At 44.4% G+C, this 24,969-nt stretch overlaps 2 protein-coding genes across 8 annotated transcripts in view; both read right to left on the bottom strand.

Annotated features, from left to right (window-relative positions):
- Positions 1-1,071: 1,071 nt before the first annotated feature.
- Positions 1,072-22,017, bottom strand: LOC129187056 (probable ribonuclease ZC3H12C). 2 transcript variants are annotated; one of them, XM_054785972.1, is made up of 8 exons: positions 21,940-22,017; positions 21,668-21,827; positions 21,323-21,388; positions 9,303-10,127; positions 9,093-9,232; positions 8,693-8,927; positions 7,655-7,761; positions 1,072-7,564 (listed from the first exon to the last, which is right to left on the bottom strand). In XM_054785972.1, exons 4-8 carry the CDS (start codon positions 10,064-10,066, stop codon positions 6,087-6,089), a joined length of 2,724 nt encoding a protein of 907 aa, XP_054641947.1. In that variant the 5' UTR covers positions 10,067-10,127; positions 21,323-21,388; positions 21,668-21,827; positions 21,940-22,017; the 3' UTR covers positions 1,072-6,086. The 2 variants fall into 2 exon arrangements, with proteins under 2 accessions (XP_054641947.1, XP_054641956.1); XM_054785981.1 differs by lacking the exons at positions 21,323-21,388; positions 21,668-21,827; positions 21,940-22,017 and adding an exon at positions 15,717-21,311.
- A 1,755-nt stretch (positions 22,018-23,772) lies between these two features.
- The window catches only part of LOC129179918 (mitogen-activated protein kinase kinase kinase kinase 4), a 40,550-nt gene continuing 39,353 nt past the window's right edge, over positions 23,773-24,969 (bottom strand). For all 6 annotated transcript variants that reach the window (XM_054774290.1, XM_054773901.1, XM_054773812.1 and 3 more), the window contains one exon: positions 23,773-24,957. In XM_054774290.1, coding sequence (XP_054630265.1) covers positions 24,874-24,957 — 84 coding nt within the window. In that variant the 3' untranslated portion in view covers positions 23,773-24,873. The remainder of the gene's footprint in view (positions 24,958-24,969) is intronic.

Below are 24,969 nucleotides of genomic sequence, written 5' to 3'. Positions count from 1 at the left end.
TAGGCATGTGTTTGTTTACAGGCATGTGTGTGTTTATAGGCATGTGTTTGTTTATAGGCATATGTTTGTGTTTATAGGCATATGTTTGTGTTTATAGGCATGTGTTTGTTTATAGGCATGTGTTTGTTTATAGGCATGTGTGTGTTTATAGGCATGTGTGTGTTTATAGGCATGTGTTTGTTTATAGGCATGTGTTTATAGGCATGTGTGTGTTTATAGGCATGTGTTTATAGGCATATGTTTGTTTATAGGCATGTGTGTGTTTATAGGCATGTGTTTGTTTATAGGCATGTGTGTGTTTATAGGCATGTGTTTGTTTATAGGCATATGTTTGTGTTTATAGGCATGTGTTTGTTTATAGGCATGTGTTTATAGGCATGTGTTTGTTTATAGGCATGTGTTTGTTTATAGGCATGTGTGTGTTTATAGGCATGTGTTTGTTTATAGGCATGTGTGTGTTTATAGGCATGTGTGTGTTTATAGGCATGTGTTTATAGGCATGTGTTTGTTTATAGGCATGTGTGTGTTTATAGGCATGTGTTTGTTTATAGGCATGTGTTTGTTTATAGGCATGTGTGTGTTTATAGGCATGTGTGTGTTTATAGGCATGTGTTTGTTTATAGGTATGTGTTTGTTTATAGGCATGTGTTTATAGGCATGTGTTTATAGGCATGTGTTTATAGGCATGTGTTTATAGGCATGTGTTTGTTTATAGGCATGTGTGTGTTTATAGGCATGTGTGTGTTTATAGGCATATGTTTGTGTTTATAGGCGTGTGTGTTTATAGGCATGTGTGTGTTTATAGGCATGTGTTTGTTTATAGGCATGTGTGTGTTTATAGGCATGTGTGTGTTTATAGGCATGTGTTTGTTTATAGGCATGTGTGTGTTTATAGGCATGTGTGTGTTTATAGGCATGTGTGTGTTTATAGGCATGTGTTTGTTTATAGGCATGTGTTTGTTTATAGGCATGTGTGTGTTTATAGGCATGTGTGTGTTTATAGGCATGTGTTTGTTTATAGGTATGTGTTTATAGGCATGTGTTTGTTTATAGGCATGTGTGTGTTTATAGGCATGTGTTTATAGGTATGTTTTTTTACTGGTGCACAAAATGACAGAGACAGGACGCTGACTCCCATCACGGTCCGTGATACATGTGAATCCATGCTGTACATATTCGTCCCACCACTTTCTTTTTTTGCTAGACATAGTATGAATTAAAATATTAAGAAGGAAATCACACGACGTGCTACCACATCAGTCACACGTTGACTACTTGATGGTGCGTTTGATCTCCCGAGTTGAAAGCGTTCCAGTTGCCAAGTCAGAAAAACTTCACACTATTGCAATATTTTTAATAAATTATTTATTATTTATCGTTTACACACGAGGCAGCCATCATTGAGTGTTAACTCAGAGGTGGTGTGGATGCTCAGACTTCCAAGTTGAACATTCCAGCTTCGGGGGGCGTTTCAGTCGGGTGTTCCCGGTAGGACCTCGGTAATTCCGATTTGCAAGTACAAATGGAACACACCATGAGCGCGCTAAATTCTTCGCAGCACTGATTGGCCAAGACAAGCAATGTAATGTGATTATCTGCAGCCAGTGATGGCTAAGCGGGGCGAGTCATCACGATTTGACACGATGGGTCCGGTGTGTCTTAACCTCCGTGGCGGAGGCTCCGCCGACTCACCGACTCAGGTTAAGAACTACTGGTCTAGATATTCCTTCTGCTTTTGTTATCGACTTGCTGTTGTGACTATCGAGAGAAGCTATTCTGCTCCTCTCCAGCGCATGTGTCCAATGGAGGTAAATATAAATTCAATAACTTTTTTTGTTCTCGTGTTCTTTAAAGTGCTGTGGGTCATGTGTAGGTACTTCAATGGGGGCGCTAGCGTTCGAAGGCGATGTCTCTGGAAAAACTATCAAATCCAATAATTTGAATGTAAGGCCTTATAATGTCAAAATTATCTTAAAGGTAATTTGAAAAGGTTATTAAAATATGTTAACGTTACTTTGATTATAAAATGCATAATATAATCCGGTTTTTTTTAGAAGACTCGATAATATACCCGCAATGCGGAACTAGAGTACTTGTGCAGCCCGGGCAGAATTTTTTGAGCACAATCAGCGAGTGTGTTGTACGTAGAGTCCCACTCTAGTTGTACGCGCTCTGTCGGTCTCCAATTTTCCTTCATGTCGTTTGTATTTTTTTGCCCGTACGGTCTTCAAAATGTAATCATCATGGTCTTAAAGTGTTAAATTTATTGTTTGGAACCTGCAGAGACCCTTTACCTTGCGCCCTCTTCCTGCTCAGCCATGACTGCTAATTGTCGATAGCTTCTCTGTGACTGGGTCTAAGTGTTCGTGCGTGAGTGACTGACGGTGATGTGCGATACCACTGATTTCGGTTCCGATCCCATAATAAAATTCAGGCTGGTATTAGCGATGCTGATCCAAGAACGATACTGCAAATTCACTTAAAGTGTCTGATAAATTTTAAAAGGTAGTGTATTTCATATCATAGCACAAAGAATACGAGACATGTAATTATTGTAGGAAATAAATGTATATATTTTAAGCATAATTAAAGTAGTTTTAAAATGTTAAACCGTGAAGTATATTGAGGTAGCAGGGGTGATTTACTACAGTGGAGTGTTAGGGCCACATTGAAAAACAAAACAATCTGAGATTTCGAGAACAAAGTCGTGAATTTATGAGAACAAGTCGTAATCTTACAAGAAGAAAGTCGTAATATTAAGTGTCTCTGTGTCATACGCTTCAGGAAGGAAGGAAACTTTCCTCTTTCTTCAGGCAAACTTTTATTTGTAACGTGGCGCAAAACAGCAGCTGAGCATTTAGCATTTAGATGAGCAAGACTGGCCCTTCTCACTTCCGCCTTCTTTCCCGTGAACGCCCTCCAACCTTCAGCAAAGTTGCTCAGACAGCAGACGTGCGCTCAGAAAAGGGGTCACATAAGTCCCCCCTTTTCATAGCTGTAGGTTTGTATAGGCAATGCCTGCAACATAAAGTTACGACTTTTATCTTGTAATACAAGTTTTGTCTCATAAATGTACAACTTTATTGTAGTAAATTTACGACTTTTTTTCTCATATTACACGCTTTTCCCGTAAATTTACAGCTGTATTCTCGTAAATTTGAGTTTTTTCTCGTAAATTTCTGACTTTGTTTTCGTATTGCCATGATATCACGATTTTTTTTCTCGTAAATGCACGACTTTATCCTTGTAAATTTGACTTTTTTTTCCCTTGTAAATTTACAACTTCATTCTTGCAATATTCCGAGTTTTTTTCTCTCGTAAATTTACGACTTTATTCTCATATTACAAGCGTTTTCCCGTAAAATTACGACTTTATTCTTGTAAATCTACGAGTTTTTTCTTGTAGCTTTCTGACTTTATTCTTGTAAATTTACAAGTTTTTTCTCGTAAATTTCCGACTTTATTCTCATATTAGTAGTATTTTTCTCTCGTAAATTTACAACTTCATAGTCATGATATTACAAGTTTTTTCTCATAAATTAACAACTTTATGCTTGTACATGTGACTTTTTTTCTCTTGTAAATTTACAACTTTAGTCTCGTAAATTTACTTTATCCTTGTAATATTTAATAATGAATATAAAATATTTAATTTTCTTCAGCAAAGTTGCTCAGACAGCAAACGTGCACTCTGAAAAGTCCCCCCTTTTTATAGCTGTCTCAGGCAATGCCTGCAACATAAAGTTATGAGTTTTTTCTCCTAAATTTACGACTTTGTTCTCGTAATGTTACGACACTTGTCTCATAAATGTACAACTTTATTGTAGTAAATTTACAACTTTTTTTCTCTCAAATGTACAACTTTATTATCAATTTACAACTTTATTCTTATTTACGATAGAAAAAAAGTCATAAATTTACGACTTTATTCTCACATTACGAGCTTTTTCACGTAAATTTAAGACTTCATTCTTGTAAATTTACGAGTTTTTTCTCATAACTTTCCAATTTAATTCTCGTATTCTCATAATGTAACAAGGGTTTTCTCTTAAATTTACAACATTATTCTTGAAAATGTACGTCTTTTTTTCGTAGTTTTTCGAATGAAGTTGTAAATTTACGAGAATAATTTACAACTTCATTCTCGCAATATTATGATAAATTAACCACTTTGTCTCGTAAATGTACGACTTTATTGTAGTAAATTTACGACTCTTTTTGTCTCGTAAATTTATGACTTTATTCTCATATCACAAGCTTTTTCCCGTAAATTTACAAGTTATTTCTTATAAATTTCCAACTTTATTCTCGTATTCTCATGATATTGCGAGTTTTTTTGTAATTGTAAATTTGACTTTTTTCCTCTTGTACATTTATGACTTTATTCTCGTAAATTTACGACTTTTTTTCTCTTGAAAATGTACAACTTTATTCTCCTAATATTACCATTTTTTTCTTGTAAATTCACGACTTTATTCTTGTAAATTTATTATGGTTTTTTTTCTAAATTTTACGACTTTAGGCATTGCATGTAACCTTTGGCCTTGGGCAAGAGGTTCTAAATTTTTTTTTTGTAAATTTATGACTTCAGTTGTAAATTTATTACAATAATCTGAAAGCCTCATTATTTTAATATTCCGTCATAAGAGGCATTGCCTGAGACAGCTATGTAAAGGGGTGACTTATGTGACCTTTGGCTTTGGGCAAAGGTTATATTACGACTTTATTCTCGTAAATGTACGACTTTTTTTCTTGTCAATTTAGGACAGTCTTTCTCAAATTTCTGAGAATTTTTTTTCTCGAAGTCTAAGATTTTTTGATGTGGCCTTATTACGTAATTTACAATATAGCCAAGCTAATATACAACAACAGAAAAAACAGGACATCATATATCATATAAAATGTATTAATGGTATTTCAACAAAAAAAGGAAATAAGTAAAATACTGTAAAACCAAAATGAGTGATTTTTCAATTTTGGGTGCTGATTGTAGTCTTTTCGATTGTGGGCCATACAAACGCTAATAATACTCAATTGCACACATCAGACCTCTTAGCGGTACTCTTTAATGAACAATCACAGTTACAGTTGCAATAATAAAGTCACCGGTAGAGTTGTTGGAGTGAACCTTCAATGCTGCAACACACAAGTGCACAAATAAAAAGGCGCGGAAACATGCACAACAGTTTGCTGAACATAGTTCAGAGTATTGGATGTGTCGTAAGCACGATGCCATGTAGTGGCATTACTTTGGGCCCACGCTCGGAGGCCACGCTGACACACGGTGCCAGCAGGCCCGAGCGAAGGCGCTTCTTTGTTACACTATTGTATTTGGATTGGCTTCTTTTCCGCAGAGTCCCATTTAACACGCTGCAAGAAGCGCAGCCTCGTGCTTGGTGCTCTTTTGCCAGAAAGACCCGACCAGCTGCTGATCAGAGCTGAACTTTGACTGCAGAAAAGAAGCCGTGAACCCAAACGCCCAAAGCAGTTCTCTTCCCTACACAAAGTAGGCCCACAACTGCTTTTGTCCATAAGATAGTATGTCCACCGTAGCTCATGAGTTGGAACTTTACTACATTAAGAGTGTGAGATACACATGGAGTGACACGTCAACATACTGTATGACATCAGCGACTCACTTCCTGATACAATTTGTATCAAATAGGGCTCAACGTGGATTCTTCTGGAATCTGCTACAGACAACAGCAATTAAATATATTTACACGACGTACACTTAGAAGAGACATTCTGTCTGTAGCACATTCCAGTCAACCCAACAGAACAAAGTATGTGTATGTGTGTCGGTATACACCATGTACTGTGTATATGTAGAGAGAAAAAGAGGGATGTCCCTTACTAAAACTAAGGTACACGCCACAGGGTAGCCCATCTCCACAGCTACAATTTGGGCCACAACACTTGCGTCATCTCCAAAAAGACCACAAGTTGTCATCAGTCCGCAAAAAACCCCAACAACAAACACACGAGATGGATTTTGGTGATGTGGTACACAAGACAGCCACGCAACACGCTCACAAATGGCCACACAGTTGAAACGGGGACGATTCTGTGCCTATGCGGCGGTCTCAGTAGCCCGTCTGAGCTTTCTCTGCCAGGATGGCGGCGGCGAGCTGCTGAGGGTCCGTGACGTGGGGGCTTCTCGCCATCACCCGGCTCACAAGCTCCGAGGGGAAGATGTTGCATAGGTTGGTGTACGCTTTCTCCCTGGCATCCCCATAGCGGCTGTGTGCGGGGGACTCTGGGCGCGATGAATGTGTGAGGTGAGGAGGGTGAGGGGAGTGGGCAGCGGGTTGCGGGTGACTTAAATAGTGCACGGGATGAGACAAGTGTGGTGGTGCGTAGGCGTCTTGTGCCCACTGAGGTGCGTGCCATGATGCCTGGCAGGTGTCCGGCGCGCTCTGATAGGCACCTGGTGCGTACCGAGGTGGTGGTGGTGGTGGTGGTGGGGGCGACGGCTCGCTGTAATACGCATCCCAGGTGGGCAAAGCTTTCAGCCGGTGGTGGTGGGGTGCGTACAGATGCTCATACAGACGAGAGTCTGACACACTCTCTGCCCTGGTGGGGGCCAGGCAGTGGCCAATAGGAGAGCTGGGAGGGTTGGACGAGGTCACCGTGTGGTAGTCGCCTGGGCAGCTGGATCTGGCGGCAAGCGGCTGGTGCTGGAAATGAGGAGGTAACGGGTATAGGGGTCGCTTTGGGCCGGCGTCGGAAGCCTGATCGTGAGTCCAGCTTGGACCCTGTGCAGCGCCGGTGTGGTAGCTGTGTGCTCCTGTGTTGGTCACATGACCGTGCGGAACATTTGTGTAATCGCTCAAATGAAAGCTGCAAAGTTCGTGGCTTGTTGCGGTCTGACGGAAATATGGGCGGCCGTGCGGGCTGGCGTAATGGCTGTTGTCGTCTGCTAAGGTGTCCTGGGGGCAAGCGTGACACGGCCGCTCACCGTACGAGTCGCAACTGCTGCCGCAACTTGCACTGCTTTCACTGCCGCATTCTGAGCCGGCCGAACCCATGGAGCCCAGCCGCAGGTCGGCGTCGTTGGAAAAGCGAGCGTCCGGGCTCCGTCTGGACGAGATGCGCAGGCCGCTATAGGCACGTGCTACTGAGTAGTAGTTCAGATCCGGGGACTCACAGTGGGGGTAGAGGTCGTGACTGGGGGCTGGAGGGACACAGTGAGGAGTGCTTGCGCGAGATTGTTGGTCTTGGCCTCCTGGGGCTGAGGATGCTCCCGCGGTACCACTGTGATTGGCACACACGTTGATCTTCTGGCTTTCGGACCTCCCCTTTGCGGACAGCTTCTCCTCTGCGTCGCTGTACGACAAAGCTCGCACACCAGGATCCGACTGTCGTTTCGCCACGCCTTTCTTCGCCTCAATGCTACCAACCGGCACGCTGTGGCTCTTCACTAGCCCGGAGTCCCCCTGGTTCTTGGCGGAGACGCAGGTCTTGGCACTGGCTCGCAGCTCGTCGGCCACGGCACGCTGGGGCTGAGCGCCTCTCTCTGGATGGTAGTACTTACACTTGTGGCCGTATGTGCACTTTTTACCTGAAGACGGAAAAACAGTCAAGTCAACCAACATGCCTCAAATCAGACAACTTCTTCAAGGACGAACGTTATCTGGATGTGTCGTCTCACCGTACGGGCAAGGCTGCTTCTTCTGCTCCGGCACCACGGCTCTTTTCCTCAAGAAATTGTCCAAGCTGGGACCGTGTCGGCCCAGAGGGTCGTCTGGTGGCATGAATCTGACAGGCGGGCGAGCAGGATTACAACAGTAACACATAAACCAGCAAAGTCACATCATAATATGTGTATTATGGTTGTGGAACTGCAGACAAGAAAAGAAGGGCTGTCGCCTCATTAAGGGAGAGGACCAGGCAGGAGCCAATCATGAGCTGTGAAAAAACTCACAACGAGCGCGTCAACCCATTGGAAGTTGCAGGTCATTACTCAGTATAACAGTCCGACTCGCGGTGTCATCTTATAAATAACGCTAAACTCATCACACAGCAACTTAACACTCCAAAGGTGTACCTAATAAATACACAAATATGTACCGATACAAGTTTAAGATGGAATTAAAACATTTTAATGTTTTCCCATAATGCATTTCGCCTGAGCAAACCCTGATCATTGGAGGACAAGCAGCATAGAAAATAGAAGGATGGCGCTACAATTCTGCCTCTGTCCACCAGAGGGAGGCTGACGTCATCGCAGTACCGCAATGAATGTGTTGCATCGGACGCAATGTATTATGGGAAAACGTTTTTATTTCATTTTAAACTTGTATTGGTACTTTTGTAAATTTATCAGGTAGACCTTTTGAGTATTAAGTTGATGTGTGCTGAGTTTAGTGTTCTTTGCAAGACGGCACCGTGAGTCAGACTGTCATATTGTTCCACTGTTATATATAATGACCTCCTGCGATTTCCAGTGGGTTTACAAGCTCGTCGTGAGTGCACTGATAGCTCGTGATTGGCTCCTGCCAAAGAAACAGCTACCGTTTCCTCCCTGACTTGCAAGCGGCACGGTATTCAAACAATTAGTAGTACTTCTGAAGTAAAGCACTGCTGTATAAGCTGTAGGGTTCAAAGTTTAAGAAGACAGTAGCGGCTTATTATCAATTGGTTTATGTGATGCAATGGCGTTTTTGAAAGGAATGAAAGCCTGACCTACTTGTCATTGACAAAGGAGTACATGAGCAATCGTTCGTCGATGAACTTCTTCCATTCGGGTTTCTCGTTGGCGAGGTCTCTATAGTTGTCGTTGGACACGATGATACCGTCCGACTCGTAAGCGAGCTTGACGATGAAGCGGTCGTCGTAACAGACCACGCGTCGACCTTGGACGCGGCGCGAAGGGGTGAAGACGAGGATCTTTTCCTTCTCCAGGCGCCGCAAGATCTCTTGATCTGGGGAGAGAGGCGATGGCGTTGACATGATTACAGTGGAATCCGTCCACCTCAGACTGGCCGACTGATGTCAGCGTAAGCGGTTTGACGAAACAACCGAAATCAACACGAGCCACTGCTTGCGGGGGCGAATTAAAAGGGGGTCCAACAGATGTGAGAACTGACCTGTTATCGGGGCATCTGGCCGGGACTGCTCCTTCCTCCACGCTGGAACAAAAACCGTGATATCATGGTGGCCACGTTCTAAAAACCAGTCAACAGCCAGTTGGATGCCCTGGCAGGAGAACACCTCTTTGTTGCCGTGGCTACAGGACAGACGCATCATCACATTACGATGGTTTTACCACAGTGGTGTTGACTATTAGCCATCCTCACCTCATGGCTACGTTACTGCCGTCCACCACGATGGGCCGCAGGTTGTCCTGATCGCACAGAGACTCTGGCGGACACGGCGAGTCCAATCGTTGACCTGTCTGCAAATCGGTGGAACTGTAAGAGGAACAGGATGACGAAGACGTTGAGGTGGGGGCCGATGATGTAACTGACTGCTCGCCATTTGAAGAGCCGCGTTTGACCAGCTCTCCCAGTATGTCGTTGATGAGAGTATGTGGCCCCAGCTTGGACAACACCAGCCGCACCGTTTCCTCGGAGTAGCCCAGCTTGAGCGCAAAATCCAGTTTGGCCTGATATTCCTTGTCCACAGCGGTGGGGGCTGGATCGGATGTAGAGGGGTTCGAATGACACTCAGGAGCACGCTGGAGTTGAGAGAACTTGATGTCTTGTTTGAGCTCTGATGACTGAAGCTGAGGTGGTGGCTCGGGAGGCCCTTCGGTCCCCAAGTCCACACACTGAGTGCGACACAGCGGCTGGTGGGTGCTCTTGCTGTGTGTTAAGCAGCTCTCTGCCCTGTTTGGGTTGAGGCCACCAGTAAGACTGAAGGACACCTGTGGCTCACCCTCTGCGTCAGTACTTTCCTGGGGGGTAGGGGCGGCGCTGCAGTCGCTCTCCCCCTGCTCCTCCATGGCAGGAGGCCCGTCGGGGCTGCCAGCCTGCCGCTCAGCACCCACTACATGGAGATACTCAAACCCCAGGTCGAGGATACATCCTGCTCCTGCCTCCTCATGGTTCTTCTGGCCCATGGAGCTGTCTCGGACATCCGTCACGTGGGGCTGGGGCTCACAAAGCTGGACTCATCTGTGCCTAAAGAAGTAGTAGAAGATGATGTCGAAATTGAGTTGCTGGAAAGTGACAATGGAAACGTTGCACTCATCATTGCTACAGTTAGCGAGTGTAACTCGGGTGTACAAACATTTTCCTTGCGGGCACTTTGTGAGTAACCGTTTCAGTTGCGTGTTTGGAAGAATATTCAACATGTGGCCCTGTTCAGATAATCGTTATAGACTTGCATTCACAACAGGTTCAACCGTAAACGACACAAAATGAGGACGTAATTGGTCCCATCGTGCTGCCTGACATAGTTTACGTCGGCACTGGCGGGCTTTTTCAGACATCTGATGAGGCTCAACAGACCAGAGCCTGTCAGGCCTCTCGACCTAATTAATGGACTCCCGCTTCTTTTTTGGGGGTGCTGGAGGGGGACAGGGATGACCGGGGTGGGGGGGGGGTCATGCCACAACATATTAATCACGCACTGTGAACTGCTCATAAAAAAGGAGACTCCAAGCCGTTGACACTGGGCCACACAGAACCCTCCCATCGCACATTCGGCTTAGTAATTATAGCCCATATGCTTCTTCAGCTGGGGTGGTGTTGGTGTATGTGGTGGAGGGGAGCACACAAACATGATTGGACGTTTAGCTTTGTGCAAATTACAGAGGGAAACTTAAAGGAAAACTGCACTTTTTAAAAAATGCATTTTGCCCGTCACCCACAACCCTTACGTGAAACATGACCACGCATTTCTTTCCCTTTTCTGTGTGTTCTAAAGACAGAAAAGGAGTTAGCATGAACGTGCTAACAATGGACGTCATGGGACACACCTATTTTGACGATAAAGCCCTGGAAAAAAAAAAAAAAAACCCGCAAAAAATCGCAAAAACATGGTGCCATTTAAATAAGTGACCTGTATATTAAAAGTTAACGCTAGGTTGTAAATCATGCCTCGAACGTGTGCTGTAGAAGTTTGTGGCAATAAGCCGAAAAGTTGGTCAACCTTGAGATTCCACACGCTACCAACTAAACCACAAGACAGGCTGAAGTGGATACTACTGGCTAGATGCTAGGTTGTGGTTAGCATTTTTTTTTTTACCCGAGGTCTATGTTGTATTTACAAAATCCACAGGGAGCACAAGTCTTGTTGTTGTTGTGGGGTCTTTTGTGACCTCTCGGATGAGTTGTGGCTGCGCTCTTGGGGTCATTTTGGTTGGCCGGCCACTCCTGGGAAGGTTCACCACTGTTCCATCTTTTGGCCATTTGTGGCTCTCACTGTGGTTTGCTGGAGTCCCAAAGCTTTAGAAATGGCTTTATAACCTTTTCCACACTCATAAAGCTCAATTAATCTCAGTTATGTTACATTTTAATGGGGGCAAAGGGGGGTAATCAGGTTTTCATACAGGGCCATGTAGGTTTGTTTGATTGATTTGTTTTCTCCCTTAATAATAAAAAGTTTCAAATAAAAAGTGCATTTTGTGTTGAGTTGTGTTGTCATTGACTAATATTTACATTTGTTTGATGATCTGAAACATTCAAGTGTGACAAACATGCACAACGATAAGAAATCAGAAGCAGCGTGCGTCCCACACACCACACGTGCACCAGGGGAGAAAGAAGACCTTTTAAAATTGAAAAGGTCATGTGGATGCAACAGATGATCCACGGAGAAACAAGCCGGTGGTGGGGGTGAGCGCGGGATGGAGATTAGGGGAGGCGGAGACAGAGTGCATTTTATGAAAAAAGGGGCTACCTAGCAACATGGCCAAGCTACTGTTGCTAAGCTACAGCTGTTGAAAGCATCTCCCGCCCCACACACACAGACACACCTCAAAGCGTGCAGACAGGGGTGTGAATTCAGTCAGCGTGTGGGGGGTTAGTGTGTCTTGCTGAAACACCATCGCGCCACACGAGACGGCAACAGTTCATTAGGTCCACCAACACAATCTAAAGAGACCCAATAAAGAAGATATTATATGGCTGTTTCCAATTACAAAAAAAGTCATTCCAAAATCAATTTAATGAGATATGTTAACTAGGGATGTCCCGATCCGATCTTCGGGATTGGCTGCCGAAGCTCTGTACAGTATTTGGAAGATCGGATAATATCAGCTTCCGCCGCGAGATGGTTGCCGTACATTGTTCGTAACGGTGGGCCGCACTCCAACACGGTAGGTGCGGTGGTGCGCCTCAAGGCTGGTGGCAGCTCGACCCCGCCACCCGCTAGAAGAAAAAAACGCAACACCACCATGTGGACATGCCCGCCGTGTACCGTGGTCAAGTTAGTTTCACGTTGGATGTCAGATATTCGGCTCCGTAGCTACAGCGGTAGTTCCTGCTCACTGTGCCCGGACTGCTGTGTCACGGTGCGGGGAGCTCACATGGGAAGTGCTGCTCTAACTGCTGGTTGTTTATACTAGAGACCGTTAGTTAAAAATTACTACTGCATTGAAGAGAGAACATAAATGCCTTTTTTTTCTTTTTTTTCCCAAGAAGGTAGTTCTCCGTCTCCTTGCTGTACCGCACCTTCCTGGCAAAACACGCATGGGTGTCCAAAGTTTGGCGCAGGGGCCATGTGTGAAACGTGACTCATTGCAGAAATAAACCATGGCAGAAATAAACAATAAAAGCCGTCATTTAGTACGCCGTCTGAAGAGCAAACACTTGACCAAGTATGGTGAGTTTTCCAGGCTCGCGGTGTGATCGTCAGGCAAACGTCAGCGAATGTAGCCTTGCGGCTAACACCCACCCGTATGTGTGTGACAGTCAGAAGGCTAAGCTAATACAGTGTTCCCTCGCTACATCGTGGCTCACCTTTCGCGGATACGGATGGTGTATTAGAGCGACCTATCGGTGCTCTGCTGTACGTGTCTGTTATTGTATTTACGACTGCTACCAGTAGAGGGTGTTGTGCACTCATGTTGAAGACGTGTGCAGCTCCACCTAGTCTGTGTGTTCATGTGCCTGAGGAACCCACAGCAGACAACAGCCAATAGACAATACAGCCAATCCTCATTGGCTAAGGGAGAACACACCCATTGTGTTCTGCGTCCTGATTGGCTGTAGACCAGTCAATCAATTTCCTTCGTGCAGTCGCTATCAAACTGCATGAGCTGCTTATTAACCGCCAATAAACAATCAAAGAAGAAGAAGCTAAACAGACTAAATGAGTCTTGGGTTCAAGGAGGAGGACGAGGAGGACGACGACGGCAGGAGCAATTTGTTTAAACAAGGCTACAAAAACACGACAGCTGAACGGCGCCAAGACGAAGCACGGTCAGAGCAGTCAATGCGGTGAGTCACTTAATAACGTACTGCGTCCAACCTGGCAGACTGACCATTTAAATTTAAACCAACTTTGAACTTTCAGAGTGTTTAAAAATGTGAGAAAATGTCAATGCCTGCCCGAGAAAAGTGTATAAAATGTACGGCGAGGGCTTTTATAGCCTTAAAACATATCTGATCATTGTATCCCCCATCCCTCGCGATAAACGAGGGAACACTGTAATCCAAAAAATAATTGAATTCATCGGCCGAGATGACCAGCCTTTCACAGGGTTCGCCGAGTGCCCTCTCGTTTACCTGGAAGTCCTGCCGGAGCTCCACCACTGTGCTCTCGCATCCACCGTCTCTTCATTTTCGTTGTGAAACAAAAAAAAAACACGCTAACCGGGGGCGTACGCTAACCGAGGTTCCACCGCATTAGGGGACAAAAACGTCCTCACACAATAACGGCTACAAAAACAACAGATGAATATTTTTTCCCTAATTTTTGTGCTCATATCTTTCAGTCATCTTCAGCCCTGATCATCCATCCATTCTTTTTCTATGCCGCTCATCCTCTTTATGGTTGCGGGGGTATGCTGGAGCCTATCCCAGCTGGCTTCAGGCGAGAGGCGGGGTACACCCTGGACGGGTTGCAGGGCACATTTAATTTAGGGTCGCCAATTAACCTAACATGCATGCTTTTTTTATGTGGGAGGAAACCAGAGTAGCCGGAGAAATCCAACAAAATGCAATTCTGGACTTTCTTACAAAACACCGAGAACATCAACGACACGAGGAGAGCGAGGCCCAAACGGGGAGGTTTCTAAACCTTGAATCGATGCCTGACCCCCTCCCTGAGGTTTGAAGAAGGGGGAAGGAGGTAGAATTGGGATCCAGCCGTAGTCGTGGGTTGTTGAAAAATGAAAATGCAAAGAAAAAGGTTGTTTGTTTTTTTTTTGCGTTGGGCCATTTGGACCATTTTTCATTTTCTGCACATAAACGCTCTAAACCAGGGGTCCCCAACCACCGGGCCGGGGCCCGGTACCGGTCCGTGGGCGGGGCCGAACTGGGCCGAGGAAACCTTTCAGGCGCAATGTTAAAAAAAATACAGAAACAAAAAAAATACTTTTGTAAATAACTAAATACAATTTTAAGTAAATGCATATCAATTTTGGAAATGTGGGCCATTCTTTTATTCAAAAAAATAATATAGTTTGAAGTTCTTGCATGTTTATGTTGTTTGTTGCAAGTGTCCCACTTTGTTTGACAGTCCTTGAACGCACCATTGTACATGCGCTAGCCTTCTCCCACTCTGCAGATTGTCAACTATACTGTATTTTTAATGGGGGGGGGGTTCACTTCATATTTGCTCCCAAATGCTGATAGTCTGTGGGAATACATCAAGGTCAAGTTTGATGACGTTACTGAGTGCTAATGTGTATATTTGTTGTGTGTGCAGCTTCAAGGTAATTCATGCTAGCACACTGCCTGTTAGCACACACGTCAAGCAGCGGCGCTAGCATCTTCAAACTCCAAGCTGATAGTGGTGGATGGTGGCTCTGGATCCACTCTGCTTTTAATTTGATGTTGTTCCTGGCGTAGTTTTACACAATAAATACTAAATGAGATAAATTAGATCGCTACACGAATTTGGGAGTAATGTCGGTAGGTTGCAGGATAAAATAAATGTTCTGTTGGGGTTTTCCAGAGTTGTACGTGCCGAGTTAAAACAAAAAGGTGCGCATGCACGGTTGCATTGCATCAGTCCAGCAAATGCCTCTGATCCGGTCCGCTCACGTCCCGCTCCTCCAACAAACGTCTCCTGCCACGATCCCACATTTAAAACACAACTAATGACGCCATCCGCCCGCCTCCGTAGAACATTGGCTCGCCGTGATCCCGGTGGCCAACGGTGCGTCTTTCAAAGCCGAACATCCCGCCTCCCAGCGAGGGCAAGCCATGAATATGTAACACGCCGCTTGCCGTTTGGGACGGCGGTTGGGAGTGACGGGAGTTGGCGTGGTGGGGGAGGTGGGGTGCCGCAGGGACAGACCGGGGGGTAGTGATGATGCTCCTGGGGGACGCTGGGCTTCCCCCCCAAACTGACACAAACTCTCCACAACTGCATGGGAGAGCAGAACCAGCAAGCGAAGACGCTCTTGTACGCCCGTAAGCTTCATCACAAACACACAGCACAGTTTGGCAGGTGCACGGACCGCACTCGCGTCGCAACGCAGCGTTAATATATCACTTCACTCCGCTAACACGCTCCCAAACACGGAGCCTTGCACGGGACGGCAGCTCGCGTCTGCATTTCTAAAAGACATCATCTCTTTCGGGCCTCATACTCACTTGCTGGATGTCCGGCGCGTCAAGAAAATCCTCTGCAGAAAGCTTCAGCCCAGCTTCCACATGAAGCGAGGGTCGGCCGGCACCTCCAGGCTCCGAACGGGACTGTTGCAGATCCGTGTTCCCCGTACAGAAGCGACTTGGACAATGAGCAGCGGAACAGATGGAGCAACAATGTCAGCCATTCCCTTGTTGAGAGCGCTTGCGTCTCCACCAATCACGGGGAGGTGTGTCACAGTGAGGCGCGGCGACAGCGGCGGGAGGAAGAGGAGGGGGAGAAGACCCGTGACACCCGGTTTCCCCAAGGCACGTGTACTCAACACACACACACACACGGCTGAAAGGGCGTCCCCTGTGTGGCCGATGAATCAATGAGGGACGGGGGCCACACAATAGAGGCACACAATGGGACGCCGGCGAGGGCAGCTGGAGGGTGAGTGTTGCTGCTGTTACGGCTCGAGGCAGCAGTGGTGAACACCTGGCTACGGAGCGCCACAGTCGCTCTCCGCTCTTTGTCTGGGCCTGGAAGAACGGTGGGGGTGGGTGGGGGCTGAAGCAGAAAGAAAGAAGCCTGGCGAGGCTTTAAAAAAAAAAAAAAGACTCCAAGAGGAAAGAGGAGAGTGTGGCACGGCTCAAAGGGAGAAAGGAATGACTTAGTGTGTGTGGAGGAGGGGGGGCGGCGGGGGTGACGGACATCCCAAAGTTTTATGTGAGGAGCCTCCTCATTGTTGGCGGCACACTTCAAGCAGATGACTCGGTGGGGGGGGGTTGGGTGTCCAGCCACTAACAGGATTTCGGTGATGTCAACAAGATGGCACCGGCTGGGAAATGACAAACACGCAAACTAGGGATGCGCCACAGTATCCGTATGTGCGATACTGGCGTGAGAAAATGAGATATCGGTTCATACTGTATCGGTGTCTGTTTTTCTGCCGATGATGATATCGTCATTCTTCTAGCTCAGTATGAGAGCTGCGACAATTAATCGATGATTAACCGATTATCCAGTTAATCGACAACTATTTTGATATCCCATTAATCAATACCCGCTGATTTCAGCCTCTCAAAAGTGAATATTTTTTATTTCCTTCGTCACCCATGAAAGCAGACTGATGATCTTTGTGTTTTAGGGAAACGAGACGCTTCAGCTTTGACTCTGGAAAACAGCCATGGACATTTTTGCTGATATGCTGTGTTTCCTTCTTATTGATTTGGTCCGTCTAGGGCGGGGGGGGTCCGAAATGCATTGCAAAAATAGAATTTAACACACACACACACAAAAAAAAGCAGCAAACATTTAAAAATCAGCAGCAATTTTACAAGAATAAAGTCAAAATATTAAGACAAAAAAAATAAAAATTTGGAATCTAACGAGCAAAAGGCGGGATTTTACGAGAATAAGATGAACATTAACGTCATTTTGGTAGCATAAAGTTGAAATGAGAAAGAAAGACGTTATTGTATTTTTAAAGTCGAGGCAAACAAAACAAATGATGTCAGTGTGTCTGCGGTCTGGACTTATTTCCAAGTTTGTCCTTGCAATCTGCAATGAAAGCGCTGGTTCTGCAAGGGGGGGGGCATTTTGTTTTACTACTTCTGGTCTAGTATGTTTCGTTCATGCTGTGCTGAATGATTGTATTAGGCCAGGGTTTCATACTTACATAAGTGTTTATATAAGTGTCTAGCTATGAAAATGGCAAAAATGCTACTATGATAATGTCAGCATGCTAGCAATGCTAACATGCTAATGTTACCATGCTAACATGTATCATAATAATGCTAAATATTTATATGTGTCTAGCTACAAAAATGAAAAAAATTTTACTATGGTAATGTTAGCATGCTAGCGATGCTAACATTTCTTCATATGTTTCTTTATACAATTGTCTACCTATGAAAATGGCTGAAAATGCTTCTTTGCTAATGTTAACATGCTGGAAATGCTAACATGCTAACATTAGCATGGTAACACTTAGCATGATAGTTTATATATGTGTCTACCCATGAAAATAGCTAAAAATGCTAGTATGCTAACACCCAGCATGACAGCGCAATGTACCGGGAAGGCTAAATGTCCCGAATGAGTTGAGAATTTTGACAGTGGAGCAGTCTGAATCGGTTGAGAAATGTGGAAGTAGTTAGAACTCCTTAGATCAAAGGCATTTTACATTCCGAAAAATGGGAATGTCAAGAAAAGTGGAGATTCCTGGTACGTGTAAAATGGCGTGAATGTCCTTAATTAGTTACGTGAATGCTTTGATGTTGGAACGCTCTGAATAGGTTGAGAAATGTGGAAGTAGCTAAGACCTCTTTAGATCAAAGGCATTTTGTGTGGCTGACAGCACGAATGTCCTCAGTTTGTTGAATGAGTTGATGGTAGAATGAGGTGAATCGGTTGGGAAATGTGGGCGTAGTCGTGGGTAACAGCAGTTTAACGGAAAAGTGTGAATTTTGGGAAAATGTTGAGTATTTTTCCAGTATAAAATAGGTAGCCTGAATGTCCCGAACGTTTTGACCGCTTAGCGGAGGTAAAAATCTGAGACCATTGAGCAGATTAAAACTACCTGAGTGGTCGACACTTTTCAGGGTCAACTCACACGCTTTCTGATCGCTACAATCGAGCACCTCAATATCCGAGTCGTCAGTGTTAACGGGAATATTGTTGGAAGGCTCCCCGCCCGGGACGTGAAAATCGATGACACGTGAAGAACAGCAGACAGGAAGTTGATAAATATTGACTTCAAGAGGTCAAGCAAGCAGGAGAAGCAGCAGCTGCTGAGGTGAGAGTGCGCCTGGCCGCTCGGATCAGGGGGACGTGACAGCTGATCGGGATCAGAAACGCACTCCTGGCATCAGTTGACCCACTGCACACCATCTGCTCCAAACGGCAAGTGTATATGTGTGTGTGTGTGTGTGTGTGTGTGTGTGTGTGTGTGTGTGTCACTGAAGGAACCAACTCCGGAGCAAGGATCTATTATTGTTGTATTACCACAGTTGTATTCTTTAATTTCCTTTCTTCCAAACCAGGAACAAATACCGTATTTCCGGTGTGTAAGCCGCTACTTTTCTTTTAAACTTTGAACCCTGTGGTTTATTTATGGCAATGTCCTAATGCACCAGTTACTAGTTCGAAACGACTACTAATCGTTCAAATACTCGCGGGTCAGTGAGGAAACGGCAGCTCTTTCTTTGGCAGGAGCCAAGCACGAGCTATCAGCGAACTCACAACGAGCTCGCCGACCCTTTGGAAATCGCAGGAGGTCACCCAATAGAACAGTCTGACTCATGGTGTTGTCATACAAAGAACGCTAAAGTCGTCACACAACTTAGCACTGAAAATGTAGCGATAAAATGTACCAATACCAGTTTAACATTTTAAAAAACTATCAACTATTTTCGCATTTTAACATTTTGCCTTTATTCGTTTCGTTGGTTATGCCTGCCGAGGCGCTGCAATGATGTCAGCCTCCCTCTGGGCTCCTCTCAGCGTAGCAGATACGTGAATGATTTCACAGGAATCTTTCAAATGCTGATGCAAGCACCAAAATTGACATCAACACTATGGACAACTTAAAAAAAAAAAGCCTGTTAGCCACCGGAAGTTTCAAGAAGGCCGCCATTTTTCAAGATGGCCGCCATTTTCCACGCCACTTGTCTCCTCCAATGAAATGCTTTTCTGCGACGAAATGTATTTTAATTTCAATTTAAACTCGTATCGGTACTTGTATATTTCTTAGCTACCTTTTGTTAAGTTGCTGTGTGATGAATTTAGTGTTTGTAAGATGACAACCGTGAGCCAGATTGTTACGTTAAGTAATGACCTCCTGTGGTTTCCAATGGGTTGACAAGCTTGCCGTGAGTTTTTTTGCCATTTCATGACGTGGACGTGTGCGTCTTATAGTCCGGTGCTGCTTATATACGTACAAATCTGTTTTTCTCTCCAAATTTAGTGGGTGCGGCTTAAACACCGGTGCATCTTATACGCCGGAAATGATGCTACTTCTTTGCCCAGCTCATTTTCGGACTTTTAGTAAATAGCAACGGGACCGTACCGCACACACACACACACACGGACAAACGTCTGGACATAAACACATGAATAATGAGTAATAACGAGCAACCTAATTCATGTATATTTCAAAGATTACAACGCCATTACCGATACCGACAGTGCTGCGTTACTATTGTAGCGTCACTTTTTTAAACATTTTTTACTTTATGCAAACCTTCACACGCCAACAGCAGTGCTTTGTTGCAATATCTCCAAATTGCACCCCCGTCCCTGCCACGGACATACAGTAATCACTCCTTTGTCACGGTTAATTAGTTCCACACCCGACCGTGATAAGTCAATTTCCACAAAGTAGGATTCCTTCAATACAAATGGAATATTTTGTAGTTTGACCATAGAAAATCCGTTTACAACCTTCTAAATACGGTTTTTAAAATCATTAGAGCCCTCTAGACATGAAATAACATCCCTATAGTCACATTTACACTCCTATTACGCAATATAATAGACACAGCAAGAGAAAATAAGCCATTTATGACATCAATAAGACTCATGCTTGTGTGTGTTGCTGTAAGTGCGTTCTAGCGCTAGGGGAGCTGAGTGGGGGGCGGACAGGAAGTGACGTCAGAGTTGAGTTTTAGCTTGGAGTGGGCGAATCCATCTATATCTCGTAAATTCCTTCATCACGGTTGGGTGTGGAACCAATTAACCGCTATAAACGAGGGACGACTGCGCCGATATGGTAAGTTCTCAACGGCACACGCCAGATATTTTTAGGGTTTTTCCAAAAAGTTAATGCAATACATGCAGGTAGGAGTAATTCACAACTAATTCAATCGCTATGTGGCACCCGGTCCTTGTACAACCGGAGCAGGAGCCTGGTTCCAGCCCTTTGTCCACGATTCTGTTCAAAATTTTCGTGGACAGATTTTCTAGGCGTTAAGGGAGTCCACTTTGGGGGCCTCAGGGTCTCGTCTCTGCTATTTGCAAACGATGTGAGGCCTGGTGGCCTCATCGGGCTGTGACCTTCCGCCTTTACGGGGCGGTTTACATCTGAGTGTGAAGCTTCTGGGGCGAGACTCAGCACGTCCACATCCGACGACATGGTTCTCAGTTGTAAAAGATAAAAGTATGATACCCCAGATTGCCGCATGCGTTACAACAGGCCATTCAAAAGTTGTGAGGTCTGTGGATAAAAAGTTTGAGAATGCCAGCGAGAGGCCTGGTCAGAGCCTGAACTTCAACATCTGTGGACAAATGTGACGACGTGTGAAAGTACCAGCACTCTCCATCCTGTCTGATGCAGCTTGAGAGGATCTGCTAATTACAACTTTCCAAAACTGGCTGCGTAAGCATGCAGCATCACACTCAAAAAGACCCGCGGCTCTAACATACCCGATACTTGTTGCCTAGTACTGAGTCAAGGGTGTGACTCCTTGTGTAAATGCATACTGGTTTTTATTGGAATTTAATGTTACTGTGGGGTTTTGTAATCACGAGCATTCCCAGCAAGTGTTTAACATATACTGTACGTTTTCTCCAGAGGACATTGTAACAACTTCAAGAAAAGTAAGGAAGTAAGGAAGGAAATACACACCACAGCGTCCCGTACACTCCCAACTTGCTCAGAAGGTCCTCTGGGGCACCAGCAGCCCTGCAGATGCTGCAAGATATTGGACAGCGACATGACTGACAACAAAAACAAGAGGCAAGCCGCCCTCAAAACAAACAAAGTAACGCCGTTAAAATAAAATTTCCACACACAGGGGACGCAAAAAAAATGCAGCGTCCGCCTGTTAAGGGCGACACCGTGGCGCTTCTTTGGGGAGTGCGCAGGTGCCTGCAAAACAACCCCGTCACGACCTCCCTGCAGCTTCTCCACAAGGCAGCCTGACACCACTTTAGCATGCTAGGCTAAAGACACAAAGGTGCACTTACTTACCTTTTAAGTGGGCGCCGCGCGGGCCTCCGCAATTCGCCTCCGTATCACACCAACAAATGTTGCCGTCACTTTGTTGTGGCGACGCAAAACATCCGGCTGGCTTGCAGCGTGACCCCGCCTGGCTGAGTCAAGTTGACATGGTGATGACAAGACCAGATTTCTGGGTACATTTCAAAATAAAGGACATTACTAATTGTTCTGTGAGTTAAACGACGGCGTTACTGCGATGCTAAAAGATAGCGACATATATAGACTTTATTAATATGACGTACTCAGTTAAATGGAGGACTGTATCACTGTACACTTTCGGTTGGCATATTCTGTGGAGTTGTGTTTATCCTCGAGCGGAAATTGCGTTTCAATAATGAGCGACGGCGTTCTTCTTCGTTGGTGTAATGGAGGGTTGCAATTGTGACTTTAAAAGTGTATACCGCCATCTTGTGTGTGTGACATGAGCTATACCCAGGGTGGCCAAACCTTTTCCAGCGAGGGCCACATAAGTTAAAAAACTTTGATATTTATTATAATATATTAAACGGCATCTAAGCTTTGTGATATAGCTAAAAAAAAAAAAACATTAATAGTATCAACTTAGGTCTTTGCTCGTTTCCCCCATTATTGTGTTTTCAATTTTCCAAATATTTCAACTCCCTTCTTAAATAAGCTTCATAAATTTTCTTCTCTCAATGTTATGACTTTTCCAACCTAATTTTCCAGAAATGACAGCTTCATTTTGTTTTGTTTTTCATATTACATCTTTTTGAAAATGATAGTTTTTAATATTTCAATTCCACGCTACTAAAATTACATTATTTTTCCTCATATTATTAGTTTATTCTTGTAAAATGGCAACTTTTTTTCTCTTAATATTTTGGCTTGTCTTTTTTGTTGTTGTTGTTGCTCCCCCCCCCCAAAAAAAAACACACACACGATTTCAACTATTTTCTTGTCAATGTTCTTCTTGTAATTATGACTTTATTCCCCATAAACTTTTTCCACAACCTTATTTTAGAAAAATTACAACTTTATTAATTATATTGTTTTCCATATGACAACTTTAAAAAGTCTCTTAATATTTTAAGTTTGTGCTACTAAAATGACGGTATTTTTCCTCATATTACATTATTCTTATAAAATTATAATTTTTTATAAAAAATAACATTTTCTCGTTAGATTGCAACTTTTTTCTCTTTATATTTTTCCATTTTTGCTGGGTTAAATATATATTTAGAACGTGCCCGCGGGCCGCACTTTGGACACCCCTGGGCTACACGTATCGTATAACCAATTTTACATTAGCTAATAAATGAATAAAAGTAAAAATGTAAAATAAAAACATGGGAGGGATTGTAAAGTGAACATAAAAATGCAAACTGGCTGTTCATCAGCCAAATGTATGAGATGATAGCCTTAAAACGTGACAGTCTGAGCTAAAATCCCTCTTTTTGTCAGACATTTATTTTGTCCTCATGGCAAAGACATGCATAAAGCCTTTCTGTAGGGTGACCAAACATCCTATTTTCATGTCCTGTTCTGGCCATCCTGCTTTTTTTCCTCCCCAGAAATGATGGTAGTCAGAAAATGACACTCAATTGTAAATTATTTCAGATTTTATTCAATTGAAAATAAAAAAAGACCTTCAGGAAAATACAGTAATTCCCATAGAACACACAGAGAGGACATAAATTATAGAGGTTTCAACAGAAAAACCCAGGTGGTAGTAAAAAAAAAAAAATAAAATAAAATAGAAAGTATCCACACTGCTCAAAATGCTGAAAAATCAGTGGAGTCTGGATGCGTGTCATTCATCATGTGAGCCAACGTTTATTCATTCCTGTACATGACTGCCTAAATGATAGTACAAAAGGGAATACAAAATACAGAAAACTGCCCTCAAATGATCCATAAATATTCATCAAAACAATGACTCCTGTAAACATTTTCAACATAATGTGTGCATGACTTTTTAAAAACCACAGCAGTCGCGTACTTATCTGAAGGGACACACGGTGGAGACTAAAAACTAAGTCCAGGTTAAAAATATGCCACTTGTTTTTCATCATGGAGTGGTTTTGTAACACTGCTGCACTTTTGGTCTTGTTTGCTTCTCTGTGTGTGTGTGTGTGTGTGTGTGTGTGTGTGTGTGTGTGTGTGTGTGTGTGAGGTCAGTGAAGGCACCACCATTGCTGATGAGCTGGGGAAGTTGGAAATGAATGTTACGCACTGCAGGATACGACGATGGTGACACGAGGTGACGAACGACAGCGGCCTTGTCAGATTTGATGGGACACACAAAAAAAAACAAAAAAAAAAAAAACACAGGAAGCAAACCAAAGCTAAAAATCGGCAAAACAAGGTCCATTTTTGTATCCAACTAAAGCCTTCCTTCAACTTTTAGGCTCCATAAACCCTACATGCGGATTCTCAGCAGATTTACTCTGCTGGAGACTTTAATAAGGCAACCTGAGCTTGGAAGCTATGGTGTCCATGGACTGCGACGCTCACATGCACACAAGCCTTGTTCCTTTGTGGTCGGCCACCTGCTGACTCTAAATCGAATTCACAGTCTATCCTTACCCTATATTGACGGTGAAGGAACGATCCACCTCAAGAAAGAATGAAAAGATCAATTTGGGTCAATTTCGTTGTTTGGTGGACGATAAATAAGCGTGACGGTCACCACGTAGGACATATACAGTGTAAGAGAAGATGCTTGGAAGGTGGTGGCGCTGATAATCCATTACCCTGTCATGATCACCATTACCCACTACAACACCTTCAAGAAGGCAAACAAGTGTTAGGTGACCGTTGAGTGGGGGGAGGAGGAGCTTGCGCCACCTGAACTAAAAACAAACCAAACAATGAGTGGCGTGTGTGTGTGTGTGTGTGTGTGTGTGCATGGTTCATCCTCAGCTGAGCACCTGCCCAGGGCCCTGCACTGACCTTGCGCACGCGCGTGCACACCCATGACGCAAGGCTGCACAAGGACACAAAACGTGTACACATCCCACAAAGGTCAAGGGGAGGAGGCAGGCTTGGCTCAAAGGATGTTCTGTGAGAATATAGTTTACTAGAACACGCACTGCGCGTGCGCGCACACAAACACAAAACGCAACACCCCGCCCCCCCCATTGGCTATTCATTATCGTCCAAACACGTACGAGCAAGCATCTTCATAGTCGTCATGTCGGTCACGGCGTCAGTGACTACCAGCTCATGAGCGAAGTGCGTCCCAGGGTCATGAAGTACACCTGACTAGCACCACCGGCCCGCACTGAGGCGAAGAACACCTGTAGGACACA

The sequence above is a fragment of the Dunckerocampus dactyliophorus genome, chromosome 1 (genome assembly GCF_027744805.1).
Source record: "Dunckerocampus dactyliophorus isolate RoL2022-P2 chromosome 1, RoL_Ddac_1.1, whole genome shotgun sequence".
NCBI classification, from domain to species: domain Eukaryota; kingdom Metazoa; phylum Chordata; class Actinopteri; order Syngnathiformes; family Syngnathidae; genus Dunckerocampus; species Dunckerocampus dactyliophorus.
This window is presented reverse-complemented; position numbering and strand designations above follow the sequence as displayed.